The sequence below is a fragment of the Dromaius novaehollandiae genome, chromosome 2 (genome assembly GCF_036370855.1).
Source record: "Dromaius novaehollandiae isolate bDroNov1 chromosome 2, bDroNov1.hap1, whole genome shotgun sequence".
In the NCBI taxonomy this organism is placed as follows: domain Eukaryota; kingdom Metazoa; phylum Chordata; class Aves; order Casuariiformes; family Dromaiidae; genus Dromaius; species Dromaius novaehollandiae.
The window spans coordinates 148,104,432-148,122,432 of record NC_088099.1 but is presented as its reverse complement, the minus strand read 5'-3'; the positions used below and the strand labels follow the sequence as shown (position 1 = coordinate 148,122,432).

General features: G+C 40.5%; 1 protein-coding gene across 2 annotated transcripts; it reads left to right on the top strand.

The window, feature by feature from the left end:
• The first annotated feature begins 956 nt into the window (after nt 1-956).
• Nucleotides 957-13,821, top strand: OTUD6B (OTU deubiquitinase 6B). Of its 2 annotated transcripts, none has more exons than XM_064507760.1 (7): nt 957-1,211; nt 4,668-4,822; nt 6,553-6,648; nt 8,128-8,440; nt 10,242-10,303; nt 11,002-11,108; nt 11,667-13,821. In XM_064507760.1, exons 1-7 carry the CDS (start codon nt 1,121-1,123, stop codon nt 11,749-11,751), a joined length of 909 nt encoding a protein of 302 aa, XP_064363830.1. In that variant the 5' UTR covers nt 957-1,120; the 3' UTR covers nt 11,752-13,821. The 2 variants fall into 2 exon arrangements, with proteins under 2 accessions (XP_064363830.1, XP_025955593.1); XM_026099808.2 differs by lacking the exon at nt 957-1,211 and adding an exon at nt 2,990-3,268.
• Nucleotides 13,822-18,001: the final 4,180 nt, after the last annotated feature.

The window sequence follows — 18,001 nt, the reverse complement described above, 5'->3', positions numbered from 1 at the left end:
ATCCAGTAGAGGTAAGGGTGTAATATGTTATATATCCACAATACAGATATTAAAATCTATGAACTATTTAAATTTCAACAGTATTGCAACGGGAATCTAAAAACTGAGGTCTTGCTCTGTACATTAATGAGGGTGCCCCCTTCATCTTAAGATGTGGCTTTATATTTCTTTAAGAAATACACTTGACATTGTACTTCTTGTAGAGGGTTTGCTGATTAAAATGTAAACTATTAATAGCAATGTCATTATAGTTAAGCACAAATGTACTGTTTCCATCATCAAACACTGGTCAATTTTAATAATTTTAAAAGCAGTTAAAGTTTATAAAAGATTATGACAAATCATTTCACTGTGGTGCAAATACAAACTACGAACATCACAGCTTTGAAAATCAGAGTATTTTTTGCGTACCAAAGTTTGTTAACTTTAAATAACTCCAGCTAAAAAAACTGTACACATGCAGCACAGTATACTTTGCAGAAAACTGAACAGGCTAAATCAATTTTTTTCTCAATGTCATAAATCATGAATAAATCACAGATTCCTTTCTCAACTCCATCCTTCCTCTTTACTGGGATTTCGCCTCGAGTTAATATACCCTTTTCTCTTAGTGAAAACACCTCCACCGTAAATCCTGCATCGGGCAAGCGATTCGATGAAGCAGCTTCGTGGCTGTCGGGGGGGTTGTTCTCCTCACAGAAACGGTCCTTTTCGCGCACGAAAACCGCTCCGCCCTGCCCCGTTTCTCCCGAGCTCTCCCAACCTGAGAACCAAAGAAATTCTGCTTTTTCCTGCCGCCGCCCCGGCTCACGGCCCATAACACACGGGCGGAAGGGGGAGGGGGGCGCCCGCTGCGGCGCACAGCCGGCACCGGTGGGGGAGCAGGGCAGGGCGCCAGGCAGCCCGCGCGGAGCCGCGGCCGTTGAAGCGCGGCCGTCGGCGGTGGGTGGGGCCGCGCCGCGAGGGTGCTCGTGCTTGCGCCGCCGGAAGCGCAGCGTGCTCCCGCCTCCCGCGGCGGGTCGGGGGTCACGCGCGCGCCGCCCCGGCTCCGGCGCCGCGGGCGAGGCGGTGGCCGTGGCCGTGGCCGTGGCCGTGGCCGTGGCCGTGCGGCGGGGCGCCCATGGAGGGCTCCGGGGACGAGGAGCCGGGGGCGGACGAGCCGCTGCAGCAGCTCCTGAAGCGGCAGCGCAAGGAGAAGCGGGAGCTCCAGGGTGAGGGACGCGCGGGGCCCGGCGCGGGGCGAGGCCCTGGGGGTGGGGGGAGCGGCAGGGCGTCCCCCCCGCCCCCGCCCGCCGGGCGCTGGCCCCGGTCCCGCGGGGGAGCCCGGACGGCACAGGCGGCGGGGGCGGGGGGCGCCGCTCGCCCAGGGCGGGCCCGTCCGCCGCCTGCCGCCCTTCCGCCGAGGCGCCTCCGCGGAGGCGAGGCGGGGGGCGCCGCGGGTTTTAAGGCGCCCGGCGGAGAGATTAGCTGGGAGGTGCCGGGGGAGGCGGGGGCCTGGCCCGGCGCTGCGCTTTGCGTGCCCTGTCGCGGTAGGTTAGCGTCACTGAGCAGTTCTGTTAGCTGAGCTCATGCGGGTTGGAGTCTCGTGGTCGATCACCACCTTTCCGTTCAGCCTTTCTCGTAGTCGGAGCACTGATAAGCTCGTTTGTGCGCTTGGCTTCCCTGGTACCTAGCGAAGTAGGTCAGTCTGCAGCCTGTCATTAGTCAGAGGATTAAAGAAGAGGAGAGAGACGTTTGTCTGCACGTTGTCATGAAATCTGTAGCATTACTGTTTTTGAGATGGCTCTTCTTTCCTCAGAATAGATCGGCATTGAAATGAGGGGTAGGAGCTAAGACTTACGGCCAAGTGGCTGGAGCATGTGGTGCGTTAATTAGGAAAGGCCGAGAGAGAGATGTGCGTTTAGCCTAGGGAAGAGAGTAAAAAGGGAGTATTTGGTTGCAGTCTTCTGCCACCTAAGGGGAGATATGGCAGGCATAACCAGACTGTTCCTAGTTAGGAGAGGCAAGTGACCTACAGGCATTACCCACTCGAAAAATGTATTCTTGAGAAGTGCAACTGATGGATAGGAAAACATTTTTTTCATAAGAATTAACGCGGATCCCAGCTCCTGAATACCTGTCATCTCTTCCACCTGATGATCCTCTCCATCCTCTACACCATTTGTACTCTCCTTGTGTATTTAAGTTGTGTGTGTTCCTTAAGGCCTTGCATGGACTTCATTCTCACTTTTAATTTTTATGAACAAAATTGCTTCCAATGCTCAGTCACTCTCATGGCACAAAAGGTTTTTTTCATATATTCAGACAGAACTTTCTGTGCTTCAGTTTGTGCCCATTGCCTCTTGTCCTGTCACTGGGCACCAGTGAGAAGGGACAGTATTTCATATATTTGTACACGTTAATAAGATCTTTCCTGAGCCATCTCTTCTCCAGTCTGAACAAGTCCAGCTCTCTCAGCTTTTCCTCATATGAGAGATGATCCAGTCCATTAATCATCTTAGTAGCCCTTCGCAGGACTTCCTCCAGTAAATCCATATCTCTCTCATGCTGGGGAGCCCAGAACTGCACACTGCTCCAGGTACGGCCTCCCTAGTGTTGAGCAGAGGGGAAGGATTCCCTCCCTCAACCTGCTGGCAATGCTCTCTCTCCCTTATGCAGTCTTTCTTGGCTGCCTTTGCCACAAGGGTACATTGCTGGGTTATGGTCAACTTGTCCACCAGGACTCCGAGGTCCTTCTCTGCAGAGCTGCTTTCCAGCAGGTCAGCCCCCAGCCTGTACTGATGAACAGGGTTATTCCTCCATAGTTGCAGGACTCTGCACTTCCTTCCCTTTGACCTTTGTGAGGTTCCTCTCTGCCCATCTCTCCAGTCTGTTGAGGTCCCTCTGAATGGCAGCACAGCCCTCTGGTGTATCAGCCACTTCTCCCAATTTTACATCATCGGCAAACTTACTGAGGGTGCACTCTTTCCCTCCGTCCAGGTCACTGATGAATAAGTTGAACAGGACTGGAGCCAGTATTGACCCCTGGGATACACTGCTAGCTACAAGCCTCCAACTAGACTTTGCACCGCTGATCACCATCCTCTGAGCCATTCAGCCAGTTTTCAGTCCACTTCACTGTCTGCTCATCTAGCCTGTACTTCATCAGCATGCCTATGAGGATGTTATGGGAGACAGTGTCAAAAGCCTTACTGAAGTCAAGGTAGACAACATCTGCTGCCCTCCTCTCATCTACCAAGACTGTCATTTCATTGTAGAAGGCTATCAGGTTGGTTAAGTATTATTTCCCCTTTGTGAATCCATGCTAACTGCTCTTCATCACCTTCTTGCCCTTCATGTGCTTGGAAATGGTATCCAGGAAAGGCTCCATCACCTTTTCAGGCATTGAGATGAGGCTGACTGGCCTGCAGTTCCCCGGGTCCTCTTTCTTGCCCTTTTTGAAGTTCAGAGTGACATTTGCTTTCTTCCAGTCCTCAGGCACCTGTCCTGATCACCATGACCTTTCAAAGATGATTGAGTGTGTCCTCACAGGGACATCAGCCAGTTAGTTCCCTCAGCACTTGTGGGTGTATCCTATCATGGCCTGTGGACTTCTGTATATCCAGTTTGCTTAAATATTCCCTAACTTCATCCGCTTCCACCAAAGGAAAATCTTCCATTCTTTAGAATTTCCCCCGGTCTCTGTGGCCTGGGATTGCTTAAAACCAGTCTTACCAGTAGAGACTGAGGCAAAAAAGGCATTCATTACCTTTTCTGCATCCTCTGTCATCAGGGCCCCTGTCCCATTCAACAGTGGCCTGTGTTTCCTCGAGCCTTCCATCTGTTGCTGTACTTACAGAAGCTCTTCTTGTTGTCCTTGACATCTCTTGCCAGATTAAATTGCAGATGGACTTTGGCTTTCCTAGCCTCGTCCCTGCATGCTCAGACAATCTCCCTATATTCCTCCAGGGTCACCTGCTCCTGCTTCCACCTTCTATATACTTCATTTTTATATTTGAGTTTTGCCAGGAGCTCCTCGCTCATCCAGGCCTCCTACTGCCTTTACTTGTCTTCCCAGTCATTGGGATGGACCATTCTTGAACTTGGAGGAGGTGATCCTTGAATTTCAACCAGCTTTCTTGGACCCCTCTTCCTTCTAAGGCCCTATCCCATGAGATTCTTGCAAGCAACAGGCCAAGGTCTGCTCCCCTAAGTCCAGGGTTGGGATCATACTTTTTGCCCTGCTCCCTCCTCTCAAGATCCTGAGCTCTACCACTTCATGGTCACTGCAGCCAAGGCTGCCCCCAGCCTTCACATCCCTAACCAGCCATTTGTTCTTTAATACTAATTTTGCTTTTAGAAACGTTATTCTAAGAACAGGTAAGCTCTCTTTTTACTTTTAATCTGCTACTTGCATGACGAAAAATTTATACATCTTTCCTGTGAAAGGATTTGAGATCTCGATTCCCAAATAGTTTTATTTGAAGAAACTGAGGCTGAGTTCTGCTGTGTTTTAAAAAGTTCATGATAGAAATAATCATAACGGGCAGCCTCATGCCTTAACTGTTGCAATATACTAATATGTTGAGAATTTTGTATGTGTTACGATTTGCAATCCTCTTTGCTGGAATGATTGTAGAGTATCTTACCTTCTGAGGTAATGTCTTATTGCACTAATGCTTTAACAGCCAAAATTCAAGGCATGAAAAATGCTGTTCCCAAGAATGATAAAAGGAGACGAAAACAGCTGGCTGATGAAGTTGCCAGACTGGAGGCAGAACTTGAACAGAAGCACACGGAGGAATTAAAGCAGCTGAAGGAAGCTTCACTTGAGCAGAATAAGGTATGTGCTTTAACTTTAGCTGAAGTTGCACAGGTACAACTTGTATTAGGGATTCTTTAACTTACTTTTAAAATTGATAATCAAGTCTTAAAGTATGCCTCCTTTTCCTCTGGAATCTTTGGTAAATCTTTTCATCTTGGGAAAGGTTCAGCTATTACAGTGGATGGGCGTTGCTGGAAGGAATGTTGAACTGTATTATTGTTTTTTGTTGAGAGGTATTTGATTTTGCTCTTGAGGCTACATTAATAGTTAAGTCTTAAAGAATAATTATTTCTTAGTTGCTGTTGTAGTTATCTTATGTAGGCTTACTAGAATATTGATGACCTTTGATAAATTTTTGACTGATGCAGTTTGTTTTGTATTGCAATTCTGTGAATAATGTAATTGAACTTTTTTTTAGGAACACACTTTTGTGGTGATGAGAGTTGACTTCTTAAATGTTACTATTCTGCAGGTGTTTGCAGCTTAGCTACTTAAATGTTTCCTGTTTGAACATCACTTTATTTTAAAGAGAGATCTAATATTGTCTAGTATAGTCTTGTATGACTTGCAGTAATTCACCTATGTTTTTAGCACGTAATTAGTAAGTAGAGTGACTGAGACTCTTGTAAGGAATTTGAATCCACAGATTTTATTTGGTGTATGTAGTACTGAAAAGAACTATATTTGTATCATATACTTGAATGTAAGGACTATTTGTGCAAGTGAGCCCATGCATATACTTTCCCCTATCTAAAGAGGAATGCAATTAATGGCTAAATTGGTGCAGTATAGTCATCTGTGAATGATAATGCTCCATATGAGTACATCTTCTTAATCCCTAACAACGTGCATCTTTCAGCTGTGTAAACATTTTAAAGAAACAAATAAAATTGTTTTGATTGAGAAGTGTCTCAGTATCCGCGTGAAGAGTTTTGGATTGCAAGGGTTATGCCCCTGTAAAAATCTTAGGTGTTTTAATTTTTAGTCAGATGCTTAAGCAGATGATTAATGTGTAAGTATTAAACATAATGCTTATGGTTATCTAGGAAAGAATAGATTGGTTTCAAGAGTTTTTCATTTGGCTAAATGAGCTGTCAAAACTTTGACTAAGGACCTTTCAAGGTAGAATCCTTGCCCTGGACATAGGTTTCCCTGAGAGAATTTAGGTTTGAGATGTATGTGTTTTTATTTCTCAGCTTTTTTATTCAGACTGAAATTATGTCCATATCTCCTTGGATGACATTTGATTAATAACATAATAAGGAGGCTAGATTTGATGTTTTCTTGAACTGTCAACTCTGTCTTTCACAACTGCTCATGATACTTTGGTATGGAAGGTGGAGCCTTCTCCTGCTTTGATTGTAATAGAACTTGATAACAGCTGTTTAGGTACTTCAGCTTAACAGGCTATCTGCTGGTATTTTGAGGAAAACATTGTTTCAGCCATTAATCAGTGTTCAAGCTTCAATGTGGAGCCTCTAAGACAACATGAATTAAATTTGAGGTGTGCAGTTCATAACTTTTTATCTAGTCTCAGAAAAAATGGTTATCAAACGTGATGATGGATTGGGATGTGAGATGCTTTGCTTTGGCTTGTTAGGGTACTGTGCTACACAGGTTATTGTGGATAATCTTCATAAATATATGCTGGAATTACCTGGAAGCATACCTTAATACTGTTTCAGGAGATGCACATCTTGGTTACCAATTATATTACTTAAAATATTAACTCTTTCTTCTTTTTTTAGCTAGATTCTGTAGCTGACGGAGTTGCAAATTTGGAGCTTGAAGGACTAGAGCAACACATTCAGCATCCTCGAATATCAAAAGCACAGAAGAGGCGGGTATGACTTAACATTTTACTTAAGCATTTAAATCATTTCTTCAAAGAAATCGTGGTACTTCCGTGCCAAGAGTATGCCTTCTAACATTTGATTGAAGTTACATTCATCTAAACTTAACTGTAATAACTGAAGTTAAAGAATTATCCAGGAGATACTACCTGCCTTACTCAGTATTGGTGTCTTATCTACCAGGTGTCTTGAAGATCTGTAAGACTGCTACCTAAAGAGCTGTAGGCATTTTTAAATATCTGCACTTGTTTACACTCAATCGTAAGCTGGGAACCAGAAGAGCTCAGGAGATGGGAGCTAGAAAAAAAAAACAAATTATCCCAAAATAATTTTGAAGGAACTTTACTGAAATTTCACTGAGACTATTAATAAAGAAATTACTTAATTGAATTAAAGTAATTTAAAACATTTCATGGAAAAAATGCAAGTAATAGATCTTCATAATTTTAATGAAAGAAAATAACCTTAATACTGAAGTTCTTTTAAACTCTTGAGATGTTGAAGAAACACTACTAGCTGTCTAGGCCATTAGGATTAAGTCTTGTTCAGGCTTCAGATGTGAAGTTGCAGTCAACAGTCTTGTACCTGCGTGAACAGGAGTTTAGGGCAGAGTCTGTCTTCTGTTGTGTGATCTCTAATACAGAGAAAGGATGTTGTTAATTCATGGCACCATTTCTTGGCAAACTGGAAACTCTGTAGTCTAGTTCTTGCTAGCCTGATCTTGCTTTGTGGTGAATTTTAACTGTGAAAGAGAAAAGATGATCCCTTGTACTGCTTCTTTTTTTTTTATTTGCATTTCTACTTTGATTCTTATTCCCTTGTTAACTTAGGCCAAAACTTACGAAGCATTCTGTAAAAGTAATTATTACGTTATGCATTATTACATCCCTTCTAGTATTCTTTCCTTTAGGTTAAAGAAGTCTTTTATGATATATAGCACCTAGCCTGAGGGACTCTGGGTCCGCGACATGGGATCATCTCTGCAGTCCTTCATGCCAGATCTCATTTTGAAAGAGCAACATTTTATCTCTTTTTTTAATTAGAATTCTCCTTCCTGTGACTTACACGATTCGTGTGGTTTGCCAAAGTGGTGAAATTCATAGGTTATCCTGAAGAAATTATTATGATTAATAGCCTCTTTAGGGATATTGTAAAGTGTTATTTCTGCATGTTGAAATAATTAAGAGTTCTGCTGTCACATGATTTTGGGTGTGGAGTCTGAGGCAGTTAGGATGCATTAGTCATTTACATTTCCTAAGGTTTGGATCTAGGAGGCTTGTAAAATTAGGTAGTACTGATTAGGGAGAGCATTCACAAACATGAATTTACCGGGGAAATGTTTGAAGAGTTAGAAGCAAGCACTAAGCCAAGAACTGTACAGGCATCTTCTAAATTTTACCATTTGATATAGTTCTTATTTTAACAGCAAGCATGCATCTGGCAAATCATTTTGTGTGTTTTAAATCTAAGGAAAAAAAAGCTGCCTTGGAGAAAGAAAGAGAAGAAAGGATAGCTGAAGCTGAGATAGAGAATTTAACAGGTGCTAGGCATCTTGAAAGTCAGAAACTTGCCTCCCTGTTGGCAGCAAGACACTTGGAGATTAAACAGATCCCATCAGATGGCCATTGCATGTACAGAGCTATTGAAGATCAGCTCAAGGATCACCAAAATTCCTGGACTGTTGCAACTCTCAGGAACCAAACAGCAAAGTATATGCAAAGTCACTTCGATGATTTCCTGCCATTTTTAACAAACCCCAGTACCGGAGACATGTATAGCAGAGGTAAGGATTGTAGCATAAGAGATTTTAAAAACTGTTATAACTGTTTGTGGTAATTCTTGAGCTTCTCAGTTACAGCTGAGATGGGACTAACCCATTACAGTATGTTTGTTCGTGAACTTTGTTATGGTTTGGTTCTGCTGTTCTCTGTGGGACACAGAATTATGACTTGGTGTGTAACTTGATATTTCCCATAAGAAGCGACAGTATTTTTATATCTGAATTGCTTGGTTGCTAGATGGTGATCATGTTCTGAAATGGGATTTAAATTGTATTATAAACAGCTTATCTACTAGGTTAAGGAAGATTTTGTGAACTTTATCAGTGTTTTTACTTTGACATGGGAAAGTTATTGAAAAATAAGATAAGCATGAAATTCAAGCAAATCTATTTCATAATAGCTTTCACAGATGTCTGTTCTTATTCCGCACTTTCTTTTCACTATTTACCATAGTCATTTTGCAACCCTTTTTCATAAACAGATTAAACTGAAAAATGTAAAGGCATTTAGTGTAGAACAATATTGTAGGGTGAGTAAATGCAGCTAAATGGAATTTACGTACTACTTATTCGAGCAGTATACTGTTTAATTCATTTTTTCCTGTGTGTCTGGAACACCATTAAAGTTACTTTGTCCACTTCTTAACTTATTGCTGCATTCATTTAATAATTATTGCTGTCGAATTCATTAGGTGACTGGTTGCTGTCATGCAGCCTTTCCTGCGTTGACAGAGATAATTGCCACAAGCTAAGTATGTTCCAGGTGAAGACTGGAGTTCTGCAGAGCAGTAGGGAGTCACAGGGCTTTTTTTTTTTTTTTTTTTTTTTTTTTTTTTTTTTTTGTCTCAAAGCCTGTTTTAAGGAGAATGTGTGAAGAACAATTCTGAGCAGAATCTACTTAAAGGATTCAGTAGCCTGAAGTGCTATAATTTACAAACGTTTTCATTTGAAAGTCTTCTATAGAATATGTTCTACAAAAGGTGTCTTCAGCTATTAACAGAGTGACTATGGAGAGTGTATGGCTGTATTCTTCTCCTGGTAAAACCATAGAAAAGTGGATATGCTGGAAATTGGCAAGTTCACAACTTTAGCTCTTTGGACTAATTTGATTCTAGTAGTAATTTCTTCTCTGTTTTCCTAATTCATTGCAAATTCTGATTCTTTTTTTTTTCTCTAAATACAGAATACTGTAATAGTAATTTTTATGAAGAAACTTTTTTTCTTCCCTGTATTTCCTCAAACTCAAATTTCTTGTTTCGGAAGGAATGTTTTTTGTGTTCTAAATATTTCAAAAGTTAAAAGCGAGGCAGACAGTTTGGAATTAAAAAAAAATATTGAACTACATGTAGTTACAGGATTTTAAAAATATACTTTACATCTAGCTAACGTAAGTGTAGCAGTTGCTGTTACATTCTTCTTTAGAGTCTCAAACCATACCTCCTGAAACTTAACAGGAAGAAACTGTATGCAGTTTCATGCTTTTTATTATTAACTGTTCCTTGAATTAAAAGTTTGAAATGTAAACCTGTACTTCTTTTTATTCCTGTTTTCAGTCTGCATGTGGGGTTTTTTGGTTTTTTAAAACTAGGTTTTTGTTGGCCTCTAGTGTTATATTTTTCCCTTCCCTTCTCTTCAGAAAACATGTTTGCCTACATGCCTACATAATGCATCTTGTCTTAGGTCTTACTTTTTCATTATACAACCAGTACTTTTTCTTAGTTGCTTGTCCCTGAATGAGACAATTATTGAAAGTTGGTTCTTTTCTTTTTTTTTCCTTTTTCTTTTTTTTTTTTCTCCCTGGCAGAGGAATTTGAAAAATACTGTGATGATATAGCAAATACAGCTGCATGGGGTGGTCAGCTAGAAGTAAGTACTGTACTGTTAGCTTTTATTTGTGAAATTCTGAAGTGAGTGAACATATCTTCAAAAAGAGCTTTTTTTAAAAAAAAAAAAAAGAGAAAAAAACTGTATGGAACATATTTACAGTTTATCAAGAATTTTCTCCAACAGTTATAAATTGTTTTTCCACCTTAATAACTTCTACTGATGGTCCCCTGCTGTTTTGGTATGTTTTGAAACTACTAAGGTCTCTAACTTGCATGTTGTCAATGTCATTAGAAACACTGACAGTACAAGTGAGGAACTAAGGGGAAAGTATTTTATCATGCTGACTTAGATGGCAGCAAAGCTGGCTGTAGTGGAAAAATGTTAGATTTTTGTGATACAGAATGGTATTCAAGCTTGAGAAAATACATACTTCTCTTTGGCTTAGTTTACATTTTGCTTCATACTGTTTTTTGTTTTATGTTAAGTTACTGAAGCTAGCACGATGTTACCAGTTTTTTATCAAAACTAATTAATGCAACCTGTTTTTAATTAAAAATTAAAAAAAAAAATTTTTTGCTTCGTTTTATAAAGTATAGTTTCTACTAATACTTGAAACTTTATGCACAAATGCATCTGTTTATTTAAAGTAAATGTCATGTCTTCCTCTCTCCCTGCCCCCTCCCACTCCCTCACCTTGGATTTGATTCTATTTACTGAATTGCTTTTATACCTTAAAGCTAAGGGCTTTGTCACACATTTTGCAAACGCCTATTGAAGTAGTGCAGATGGATTCTCCTCCCATTACTGTTGGTGAAGAATATTCAGGCAAACCAATAATACTTGTGTAAGTATGTAATTTTATTCCCTCTTAAAATTAGTTTGTTTATTTATACAGGAGAGGACTGATCTGCCCTTTTGTTTTATGTTACATACTTGACATTGAAAAGCTGCTTCAATAATGATCTTGCAGGTTAGAAACCATGTTTGTGATTTTAACACTGTAAAGATACTGTAATTAACATTCTTAAAATGCTGACAATCTGTCTGATGTATGGTTCAATCACCACTTCATTACAATGTTATTTGTATACTGTATACTTACATACGCATATACATATGTCATGTATATTACAGTGTTATTTGACCTGCTAGATAATTAATAACACAATAGTGCAATTGATGTGCAAAACAGCAGAATATGTTTTTTATTCAAAACTTACATTAATCTGTGCCAGGAAGACACCAGAATTTAAAAACTTTTTTTTTAAAAAAACCCTACTCTTTTATGACCCTGTATTTTTTCTATGCTAAAGCTTGCATTTATTTAAGCTAATAAATGTTAATGTTTGATGTGCAGTATTTTTTTTGTTAAACTGAACATAAATTTTGTAATTTTTTTTAGGTATATGAGACATGCCTATGGATTAGGAGAGCATTACAATTCTGTAAAACTTCTAACAGACACTGCTACAGAAAATGGCAGCTAGCATAAAAAGTCATAAATCCACATGGATAACAGTTGCATCTTGATATGTTGGGCTCTGGACAACTCCCAAACAGACTGGAAAGTAAAACTACCTGGAATGTATTAAAAATGGAAAAGGTTTGACTATAAATTAGAAATAGCTCTTGATTCTAAAAACAACAAAACAACAGTATTTTGAACTTGTTGGTATTAATCATGTTTAGAAAATGTTCTCTAAAATGCTGGCTGTGTAGATGAGAACATTTTGATAGAACTTCATCCCATGACACAGTGGAAATACTCAGCAGTAAATATTTTGTTTAATTTGCAATTCTACTGAAGAATTAAGGTAGTCTGAGGAGTCCTACTAGTTTATTTCTGACTGTGACTAGACTTCTGACTAGATTTTGATGACTGTGGAAGACTTGAGGCATTTAAAAAAAATTGATACTTCTGTTCAGACTGATGGAATGTTCTTTGCAGTGGTTCATTAGTCCCATAGGCTCTAGCTTTAATACTGTAGTACAGATCCCCTTTGTTTGGGCAGGGAAGAGCTGAAGGCAAATCTGGTAGTACTATCTTACTTGGCTGAAGTAATCACAAACATAATCTTATTTTATGGACTTTCATCTAAGCTTTTACCAAGGTTTGAGGACTTCTCTTTTGCTTTGCAGCTGACTGTAGGAACTGAACACTTGATGCTCTTCCTATTGCTCTGTCTGTAGGAAGAGCATTGCTGTTTATGACTGTACATCATAGCATTAACGTGAGTTAACTGTGCTGTTCATCCTTCATAATCTTTCATCTGTGCACTATGATACAAAAAGCTTATAAACAAAAAACTCTTCAACTTCGTCAGTTCAGGTAGTGAACTCGTCTGAACATTCTGTCTATGGATCTGCTGTTATACGCACTGAAGTGCAGTGTTTCATAATGCTTAAAACAGCTGGTTGCGTACAGATGTAAAAATAACCACCTTGGTTTTTGTCATAACTTTAAAAGCAATCTACAGGAGAATTAAGTTGATCTTTATTGCTCCTTTTGGTGTACAAAGGAGACTTGAAAGATTTTATTTTATATGGCTTGTCTCTTTGCATTAGAAATTTAGATTCTTGTCTTGAAGTTACTGTAAATACGACACCAAAAGTGGCAGCATACTGAAACCAAAGTTGTCATGCAGTCAGTTGCTTTTTAATAACAGAAGTGATTTTTTTTAAATGCCTTAGTCAGTAACTCCATAATTGTCTGTATTTTGGAGCTGATGAATAGATTTGGAGAAAAGCAGTTCTTGTCAAATTTCAACACCTCTGCCCTGAGCTGAGGATTAAGAGCTAACAGTCTTCATCTTATTATCCTTCAGTAAAGCTGGGTAGCAGTTTGGCATTCCCAGGACTTCTAATTTAAAAAAAATATGCTGTTATTTTAAAAAAACTTTTTAATGAAGTGTTCACTTCATGGATCAGACCAGATTATGTCTGATATAAAGCACTTTGAAAGAGAGGAAAATTTAAAAGTTCAAACTATGACAGGCACATTTTTTTGAATAGGCAGAATTTGATTATGAACTTATTAGAATGATGCCTGTCAGGAAAATCAAGTATTAACCAGATCTAGAATTTGACATATCCTCATTTATTTGATACAGTATAGCAAATATAGCTGTATTTATAGCAATTTGATGAATCAGGTTTACTATCTTGATTGTATGGAACCCTGTTTTTAATTGCTATCTCAGAATTGGATACCTTCATATGAAAAATGTCTCTATTCATAATACTGTTACGAAATTCACTAAAGAATCATTAAAAATACTCAGTGTTGCTTAAAATTGGTATGATAGGAAATGCACATGCTGCTTTCTATAGATTCCCTGAGAAAAAGTTTCTTGGATTTACTGGGTTTTCATTCTTGTTTGATTAACTGACAGAGAAAGGATGCCGGAATTTTGGAACACGTGCACCAACAGTTTGTCCTATTGAAGATGTTTACAGTTTGTGTAAAGCAAAAGAATGTTTTAATATGATGAGCAGAAGATCCTTGCTCATGTTGTATGGGATTTGCCAAAAAATAATAAATTGTTTTTTGTGGCAAATTTTCTTGCTGTCGCTTTTAATTTTGTACTTAGTTGTTCATATTTTAATTTCTAATTTTAATAAGTTTACTCATTTAATTTTTATGGCTTTATGATCCTACGGTAGTCTGACGTATGTTCCTAGTGTAGTCTGAGGTCTCCAATAATTGACCCTTCCTTTTACAGGGGACGAACTTGACACTTTATGAAGTGGAGGTTGTTTATAAATGAATTTTACCTTCAGTATTTTGGCAGTTAAACTTGAATTCTTCTGAAAAACTATACTCTAGAAATAATCTTGAATGTCTCCATACATGAGAGTGACTGAGCAAAACTGAAAGTTTAAAAAATTTTGCTTTTAACTTCTTTATGTCTGGTTACATTTTCTCTGCAAAATAGCACTGCACTGGTTATTTATTTTCTCCTTTTGATAAAAATATTACTTGCCAGTTTCCTTGTTCAGTCACTAGTTCTGTTTTTTTAAGCACTGCCTTAAGTAATTTTTTGCAAAGTAGCAGAGATTAATTTCCAATATGTGCAGTTACATGAATGGGAAACTGTCTAATGGGCTGTAATAAACTTTATGTATGGGGAAGTCAGAGATACGGTAACTCTCACACTGACCAGTGATGCCTTTATTATGGCTGTCACCAGAAAAACTAGGACTGAACAGTGCTGGTGAAACTAAACTGTTCTGTGTGGAAGGCTTTGCAGAGCTCCTGTGCCGCCACCGCCCCCTCCCTCCCTCCCCCCCCCGAATGTCCTCCGCCGCGCGCCGTAGCGTTGCGCTGTTCCTGTGGCGGCGGCTTGGCGCGGCAGGCGCCGTGCGCCTCCCAGAGGCCGCTTGGGCCGAGGCGTTGCCGTGGCAACCAGTGGCGCCCGCCAGCGTGGCGGCGCCCGAGTGGTGCCCGCGCGCCGTGAGGAGCCTGCGGCAGCTCCGGGGCCGCCTGCGCGGCCGCTCTGAGCGGGGCGAGCCCGTGGGCAGCGGTCGCCAGCCAAGTGCCGGTCTCCTGCCGCCTCTAGGCACGGCTGCGGGCGGAGGGCCCTGCAGAGCCAGAGCCCCCGCGTCTCCTCTCCGACAGGCCGCAGCTCCTCTGCCCTCCGGCCCGGCCCCGTGGGCCTCCCCGTCGCTGCTCCTTCGCTGTGCCGCTGCTGCCCCGAGCGCCGCGTAGGCTCGGCCGGTGAAAACTGCGGCGGAAGGCCGGCGGGTGGCCGTGGTGGGCAGCGCAGGGGCCCGGCGGCTGCGGGTGCTGAGCCTCCGCCTGGAAGCGGCCAAAGCACGGAGTGGCTGCTCTGCTTTGCTGAGCTCTGGTCACTTTTTATGGACAACTGGAGTACTCTTAGAGAAGACGCATACACAAGTTTTGATAGGATGCAGATTATATCATGAGCTTAATGCTTTCTTTGTCATTTTGCCTTTTTATGATTAAATGCTTCTAGATTTCCTCACTCTCAAACCTACTTGGCATTTCACCATTCTTGTTAGTTTGTCAGGTTTCTCTGACTTGCAAGTGCTTTCTTCGCTTAAGTATTCTTTACTAGATGAGAATGTCATTACTATTTTTGTACATATGCAATTGTAATTCCGCATATGTGAAAATAATTTGATTTATGAGACTTAGTTCAAATTCAAAATGGTCAAGTTAAGATTATCAGAACAAGGAAGTATGACTGGGAGTAGGATAAATTGTTTTTTTACTTTATTTTCTAAGTATATACACCACCCAGTGTGTGTATGTATGTGTGCGTGTGTGTGTGTGCATATATATATATAGTTGGAGATCTGTCCATTTCATTATTTTAAGTTCTTAGTTTTGGTGAATCACAAAGTAGATTGTGAAAATTTTTTATTAGAAAGTGAAACTTGGCCTTTCTACACTTAAGCTTAGGACTAACATTTTATTAAATTATTTTTCTTTATGTATTAAAATCAAGTTACTTTACATAGAATAAGTCCTTAAAGCTTACTGCTATATTAATAAAAAATAATTAAATATATATTTTTGTTGTGCTTTAAAAAATATTTTTAATCTGTGTTAGATAGTATTTTATCATTAAAAAGCACATCATTGACCTAAGAGATTCTGGAAGGTTCTATGTTTTATAACTTGCAATTTATCCGTGACAATCTCAGATTTTTATATTTACCCTTACAGTCTGCATCAGGATTTCTGGGATTTGGAGATATGTGCTTTGAGTATGGGTCAATGTCTTTTAGCTTCATTAACATACTGAGTTTCAAGTTAAAGCTTCTTCTGGTGACAGGGTAAGATAACAGCTGGAGGTAGTAGAATTATTATCCTTTTATGTCTAAATCTGATTTGCTGAAGCAAATGCTCCTGTTAATAGATTAGAAGAGTAAAATAAAATTTTCTTGAAACTAGTCTGAAATGTCAAAAAGTTTGGCTAGGTATATGCATTTTGAAGATACGTATTCTCTTTTTGGAGTGTTGGAAGGACTGAAAAAGGGGTGTAATGAATATCTTAGTTTCCTGTTTAGCCTGTGCTCTTCTGTCTCTTTGTAATTATACTGTACAGAAGCTATAACAGTATAAGCTTTTCTTAGCAGTTGACAGAGCTCAATTTGGGAAATAACATATATGACAATGTTCTAGAGCAGCTGAAATACTTTCGTGTACTGCAGAAGGTTCATTTTTTTGGAAATAAGATTAGCACAGTATTACAGAACATATTTGGTAAGTCATTGACAAATACAAGAAGACAGCTGAGTCATCAGATTGTCTTTACATTATTAGAGTTTGCACATATTACAAATCTTTGAAATCTTTAAAAGTTACCTGAAATCTTTAAAAGTTACCTGAGTAAGACTATTTTGTAAATATTTTTCTCCACAATTTTAAATAATCTTTTTATTACAATTTTGAAGAAGCATTAGTATTTTGGAGACTTTATATTATTAATTTCTATGTGGCTTTCACAGAATAGTTGAGGTTGGAAGGAACTTCTGGACATCACTTAGTGCAACCCCCTGCTCAAGCAGGGTCATCTAGAGCACATTGCACAGGACCCTATCCAGGTGGCTTTTGAATATCTCCAAGGATGGGGACTCCACAGCCTCTCTGGGCAACCCGTTCCAGTGCTCTGTTACCCTCACAGTAAGGAACACAGAGCTTCGTGTGTTTCAGTTTGTGCCCATTGCCTTTCACCATATCACTGAAAAGAGTCTGGCCCCATCCTCTTTACACCCTCCTTTCAGATACTCATACACATGGATAAGCTCCCTCAGCCTTCTCTTCCACAGGCTGAATAATCCCAGCTCTCTGAGCCTTTCCTCATATGAGAGATGATCCAGTCCCTTGATCACCTTAGTAGCCCTTCGCTGGACTCACTCCAATAGCTCCATGTTTCTCTCGTATTGGGAAGCCCAGAACTGGACACAGCACTCCAGATGTGGCCTCACCAGGGCTGAGTAGAGGGGGGAGGGTCACCTCCCTTGACCTGCTGGCAATGCTATTCCTAATGCAACCTAGGATACCACTGGCCTTCTCGGCCACAGGGACAAATTGCTGGCTCATGGTCAACTTGTCCACCAGGACTCCCAGGTCCTGCTCTGCAGAGCTGCTTTCCAGCAGGTCAGCCCCCAGCCTGTGCTGGTGCCTGGGTTTATTCTTCCCTAGGTGCAAGACCCTTTGTTGACCTCTGTGAGGTTCCTCTCTGCCCATCTCTCCAGCCTGTTGAGGTCCCTCTGAATGGCAGCACAGCCATTCAGGGTGCATCAGCCACCCCTCCCAGTGCTGTATCATCGGCAAACTTACTGAGGGTGCACTCTTTCCCTCCGTCCAGGTCACTGATGAATAAGTTGAACAGGACTGGAGCCAGTATTGACCCCTGGGATACACTGCTAGCTACAAGCCTCCAACTAGACTTTGCACCACTGATCACCATCCTCTGAGCTCTGCTATTCAGCCAATTTTCAGTCCACTTCACTGTCTGCTCATCCAGTCCATAATGTCCATTGCACTGACATTTTCTCAAGCGTCAGTTATATGCCCACTGGTGGTGATAACTGTGTGCAGCAAACTGTCTGATTCCTGTCGCTCTCACTTAGTATCTTAGAAGTGTAAGATCTGCAATATTTGATAGAACTGGTGATCCACAATTTTTGATACTGATGCTATGCTTTCAATAATTATCCTGTTTTGTATTGCATAGGAAAGCAAATATTTCTTAAAATGTACTT

Coding starts and splice junctions, on each gene's coding strand:
- OTUD6B (XM_064507760.1), top strand. CDS start 1,121: ATGGAGGGCTCCGGGGACGAGGAGCCGGGGGCGGACGAGCCGCTGCAG. Junction 4,823..6,552: donor CTTCACTTGAGCAGAATAAG/GTATGTGCTTTA, acceptor TTCTTTTTTTAG/CTAGATTCTGTAGCTGACGG. Junction 10,304..11,001: donor CATGGGGTGGTCAGCTAGAA/GTAAGTACTGTA, acceptor TATACCTTAAAG/CTAAGGGCTTTGTCACACAT.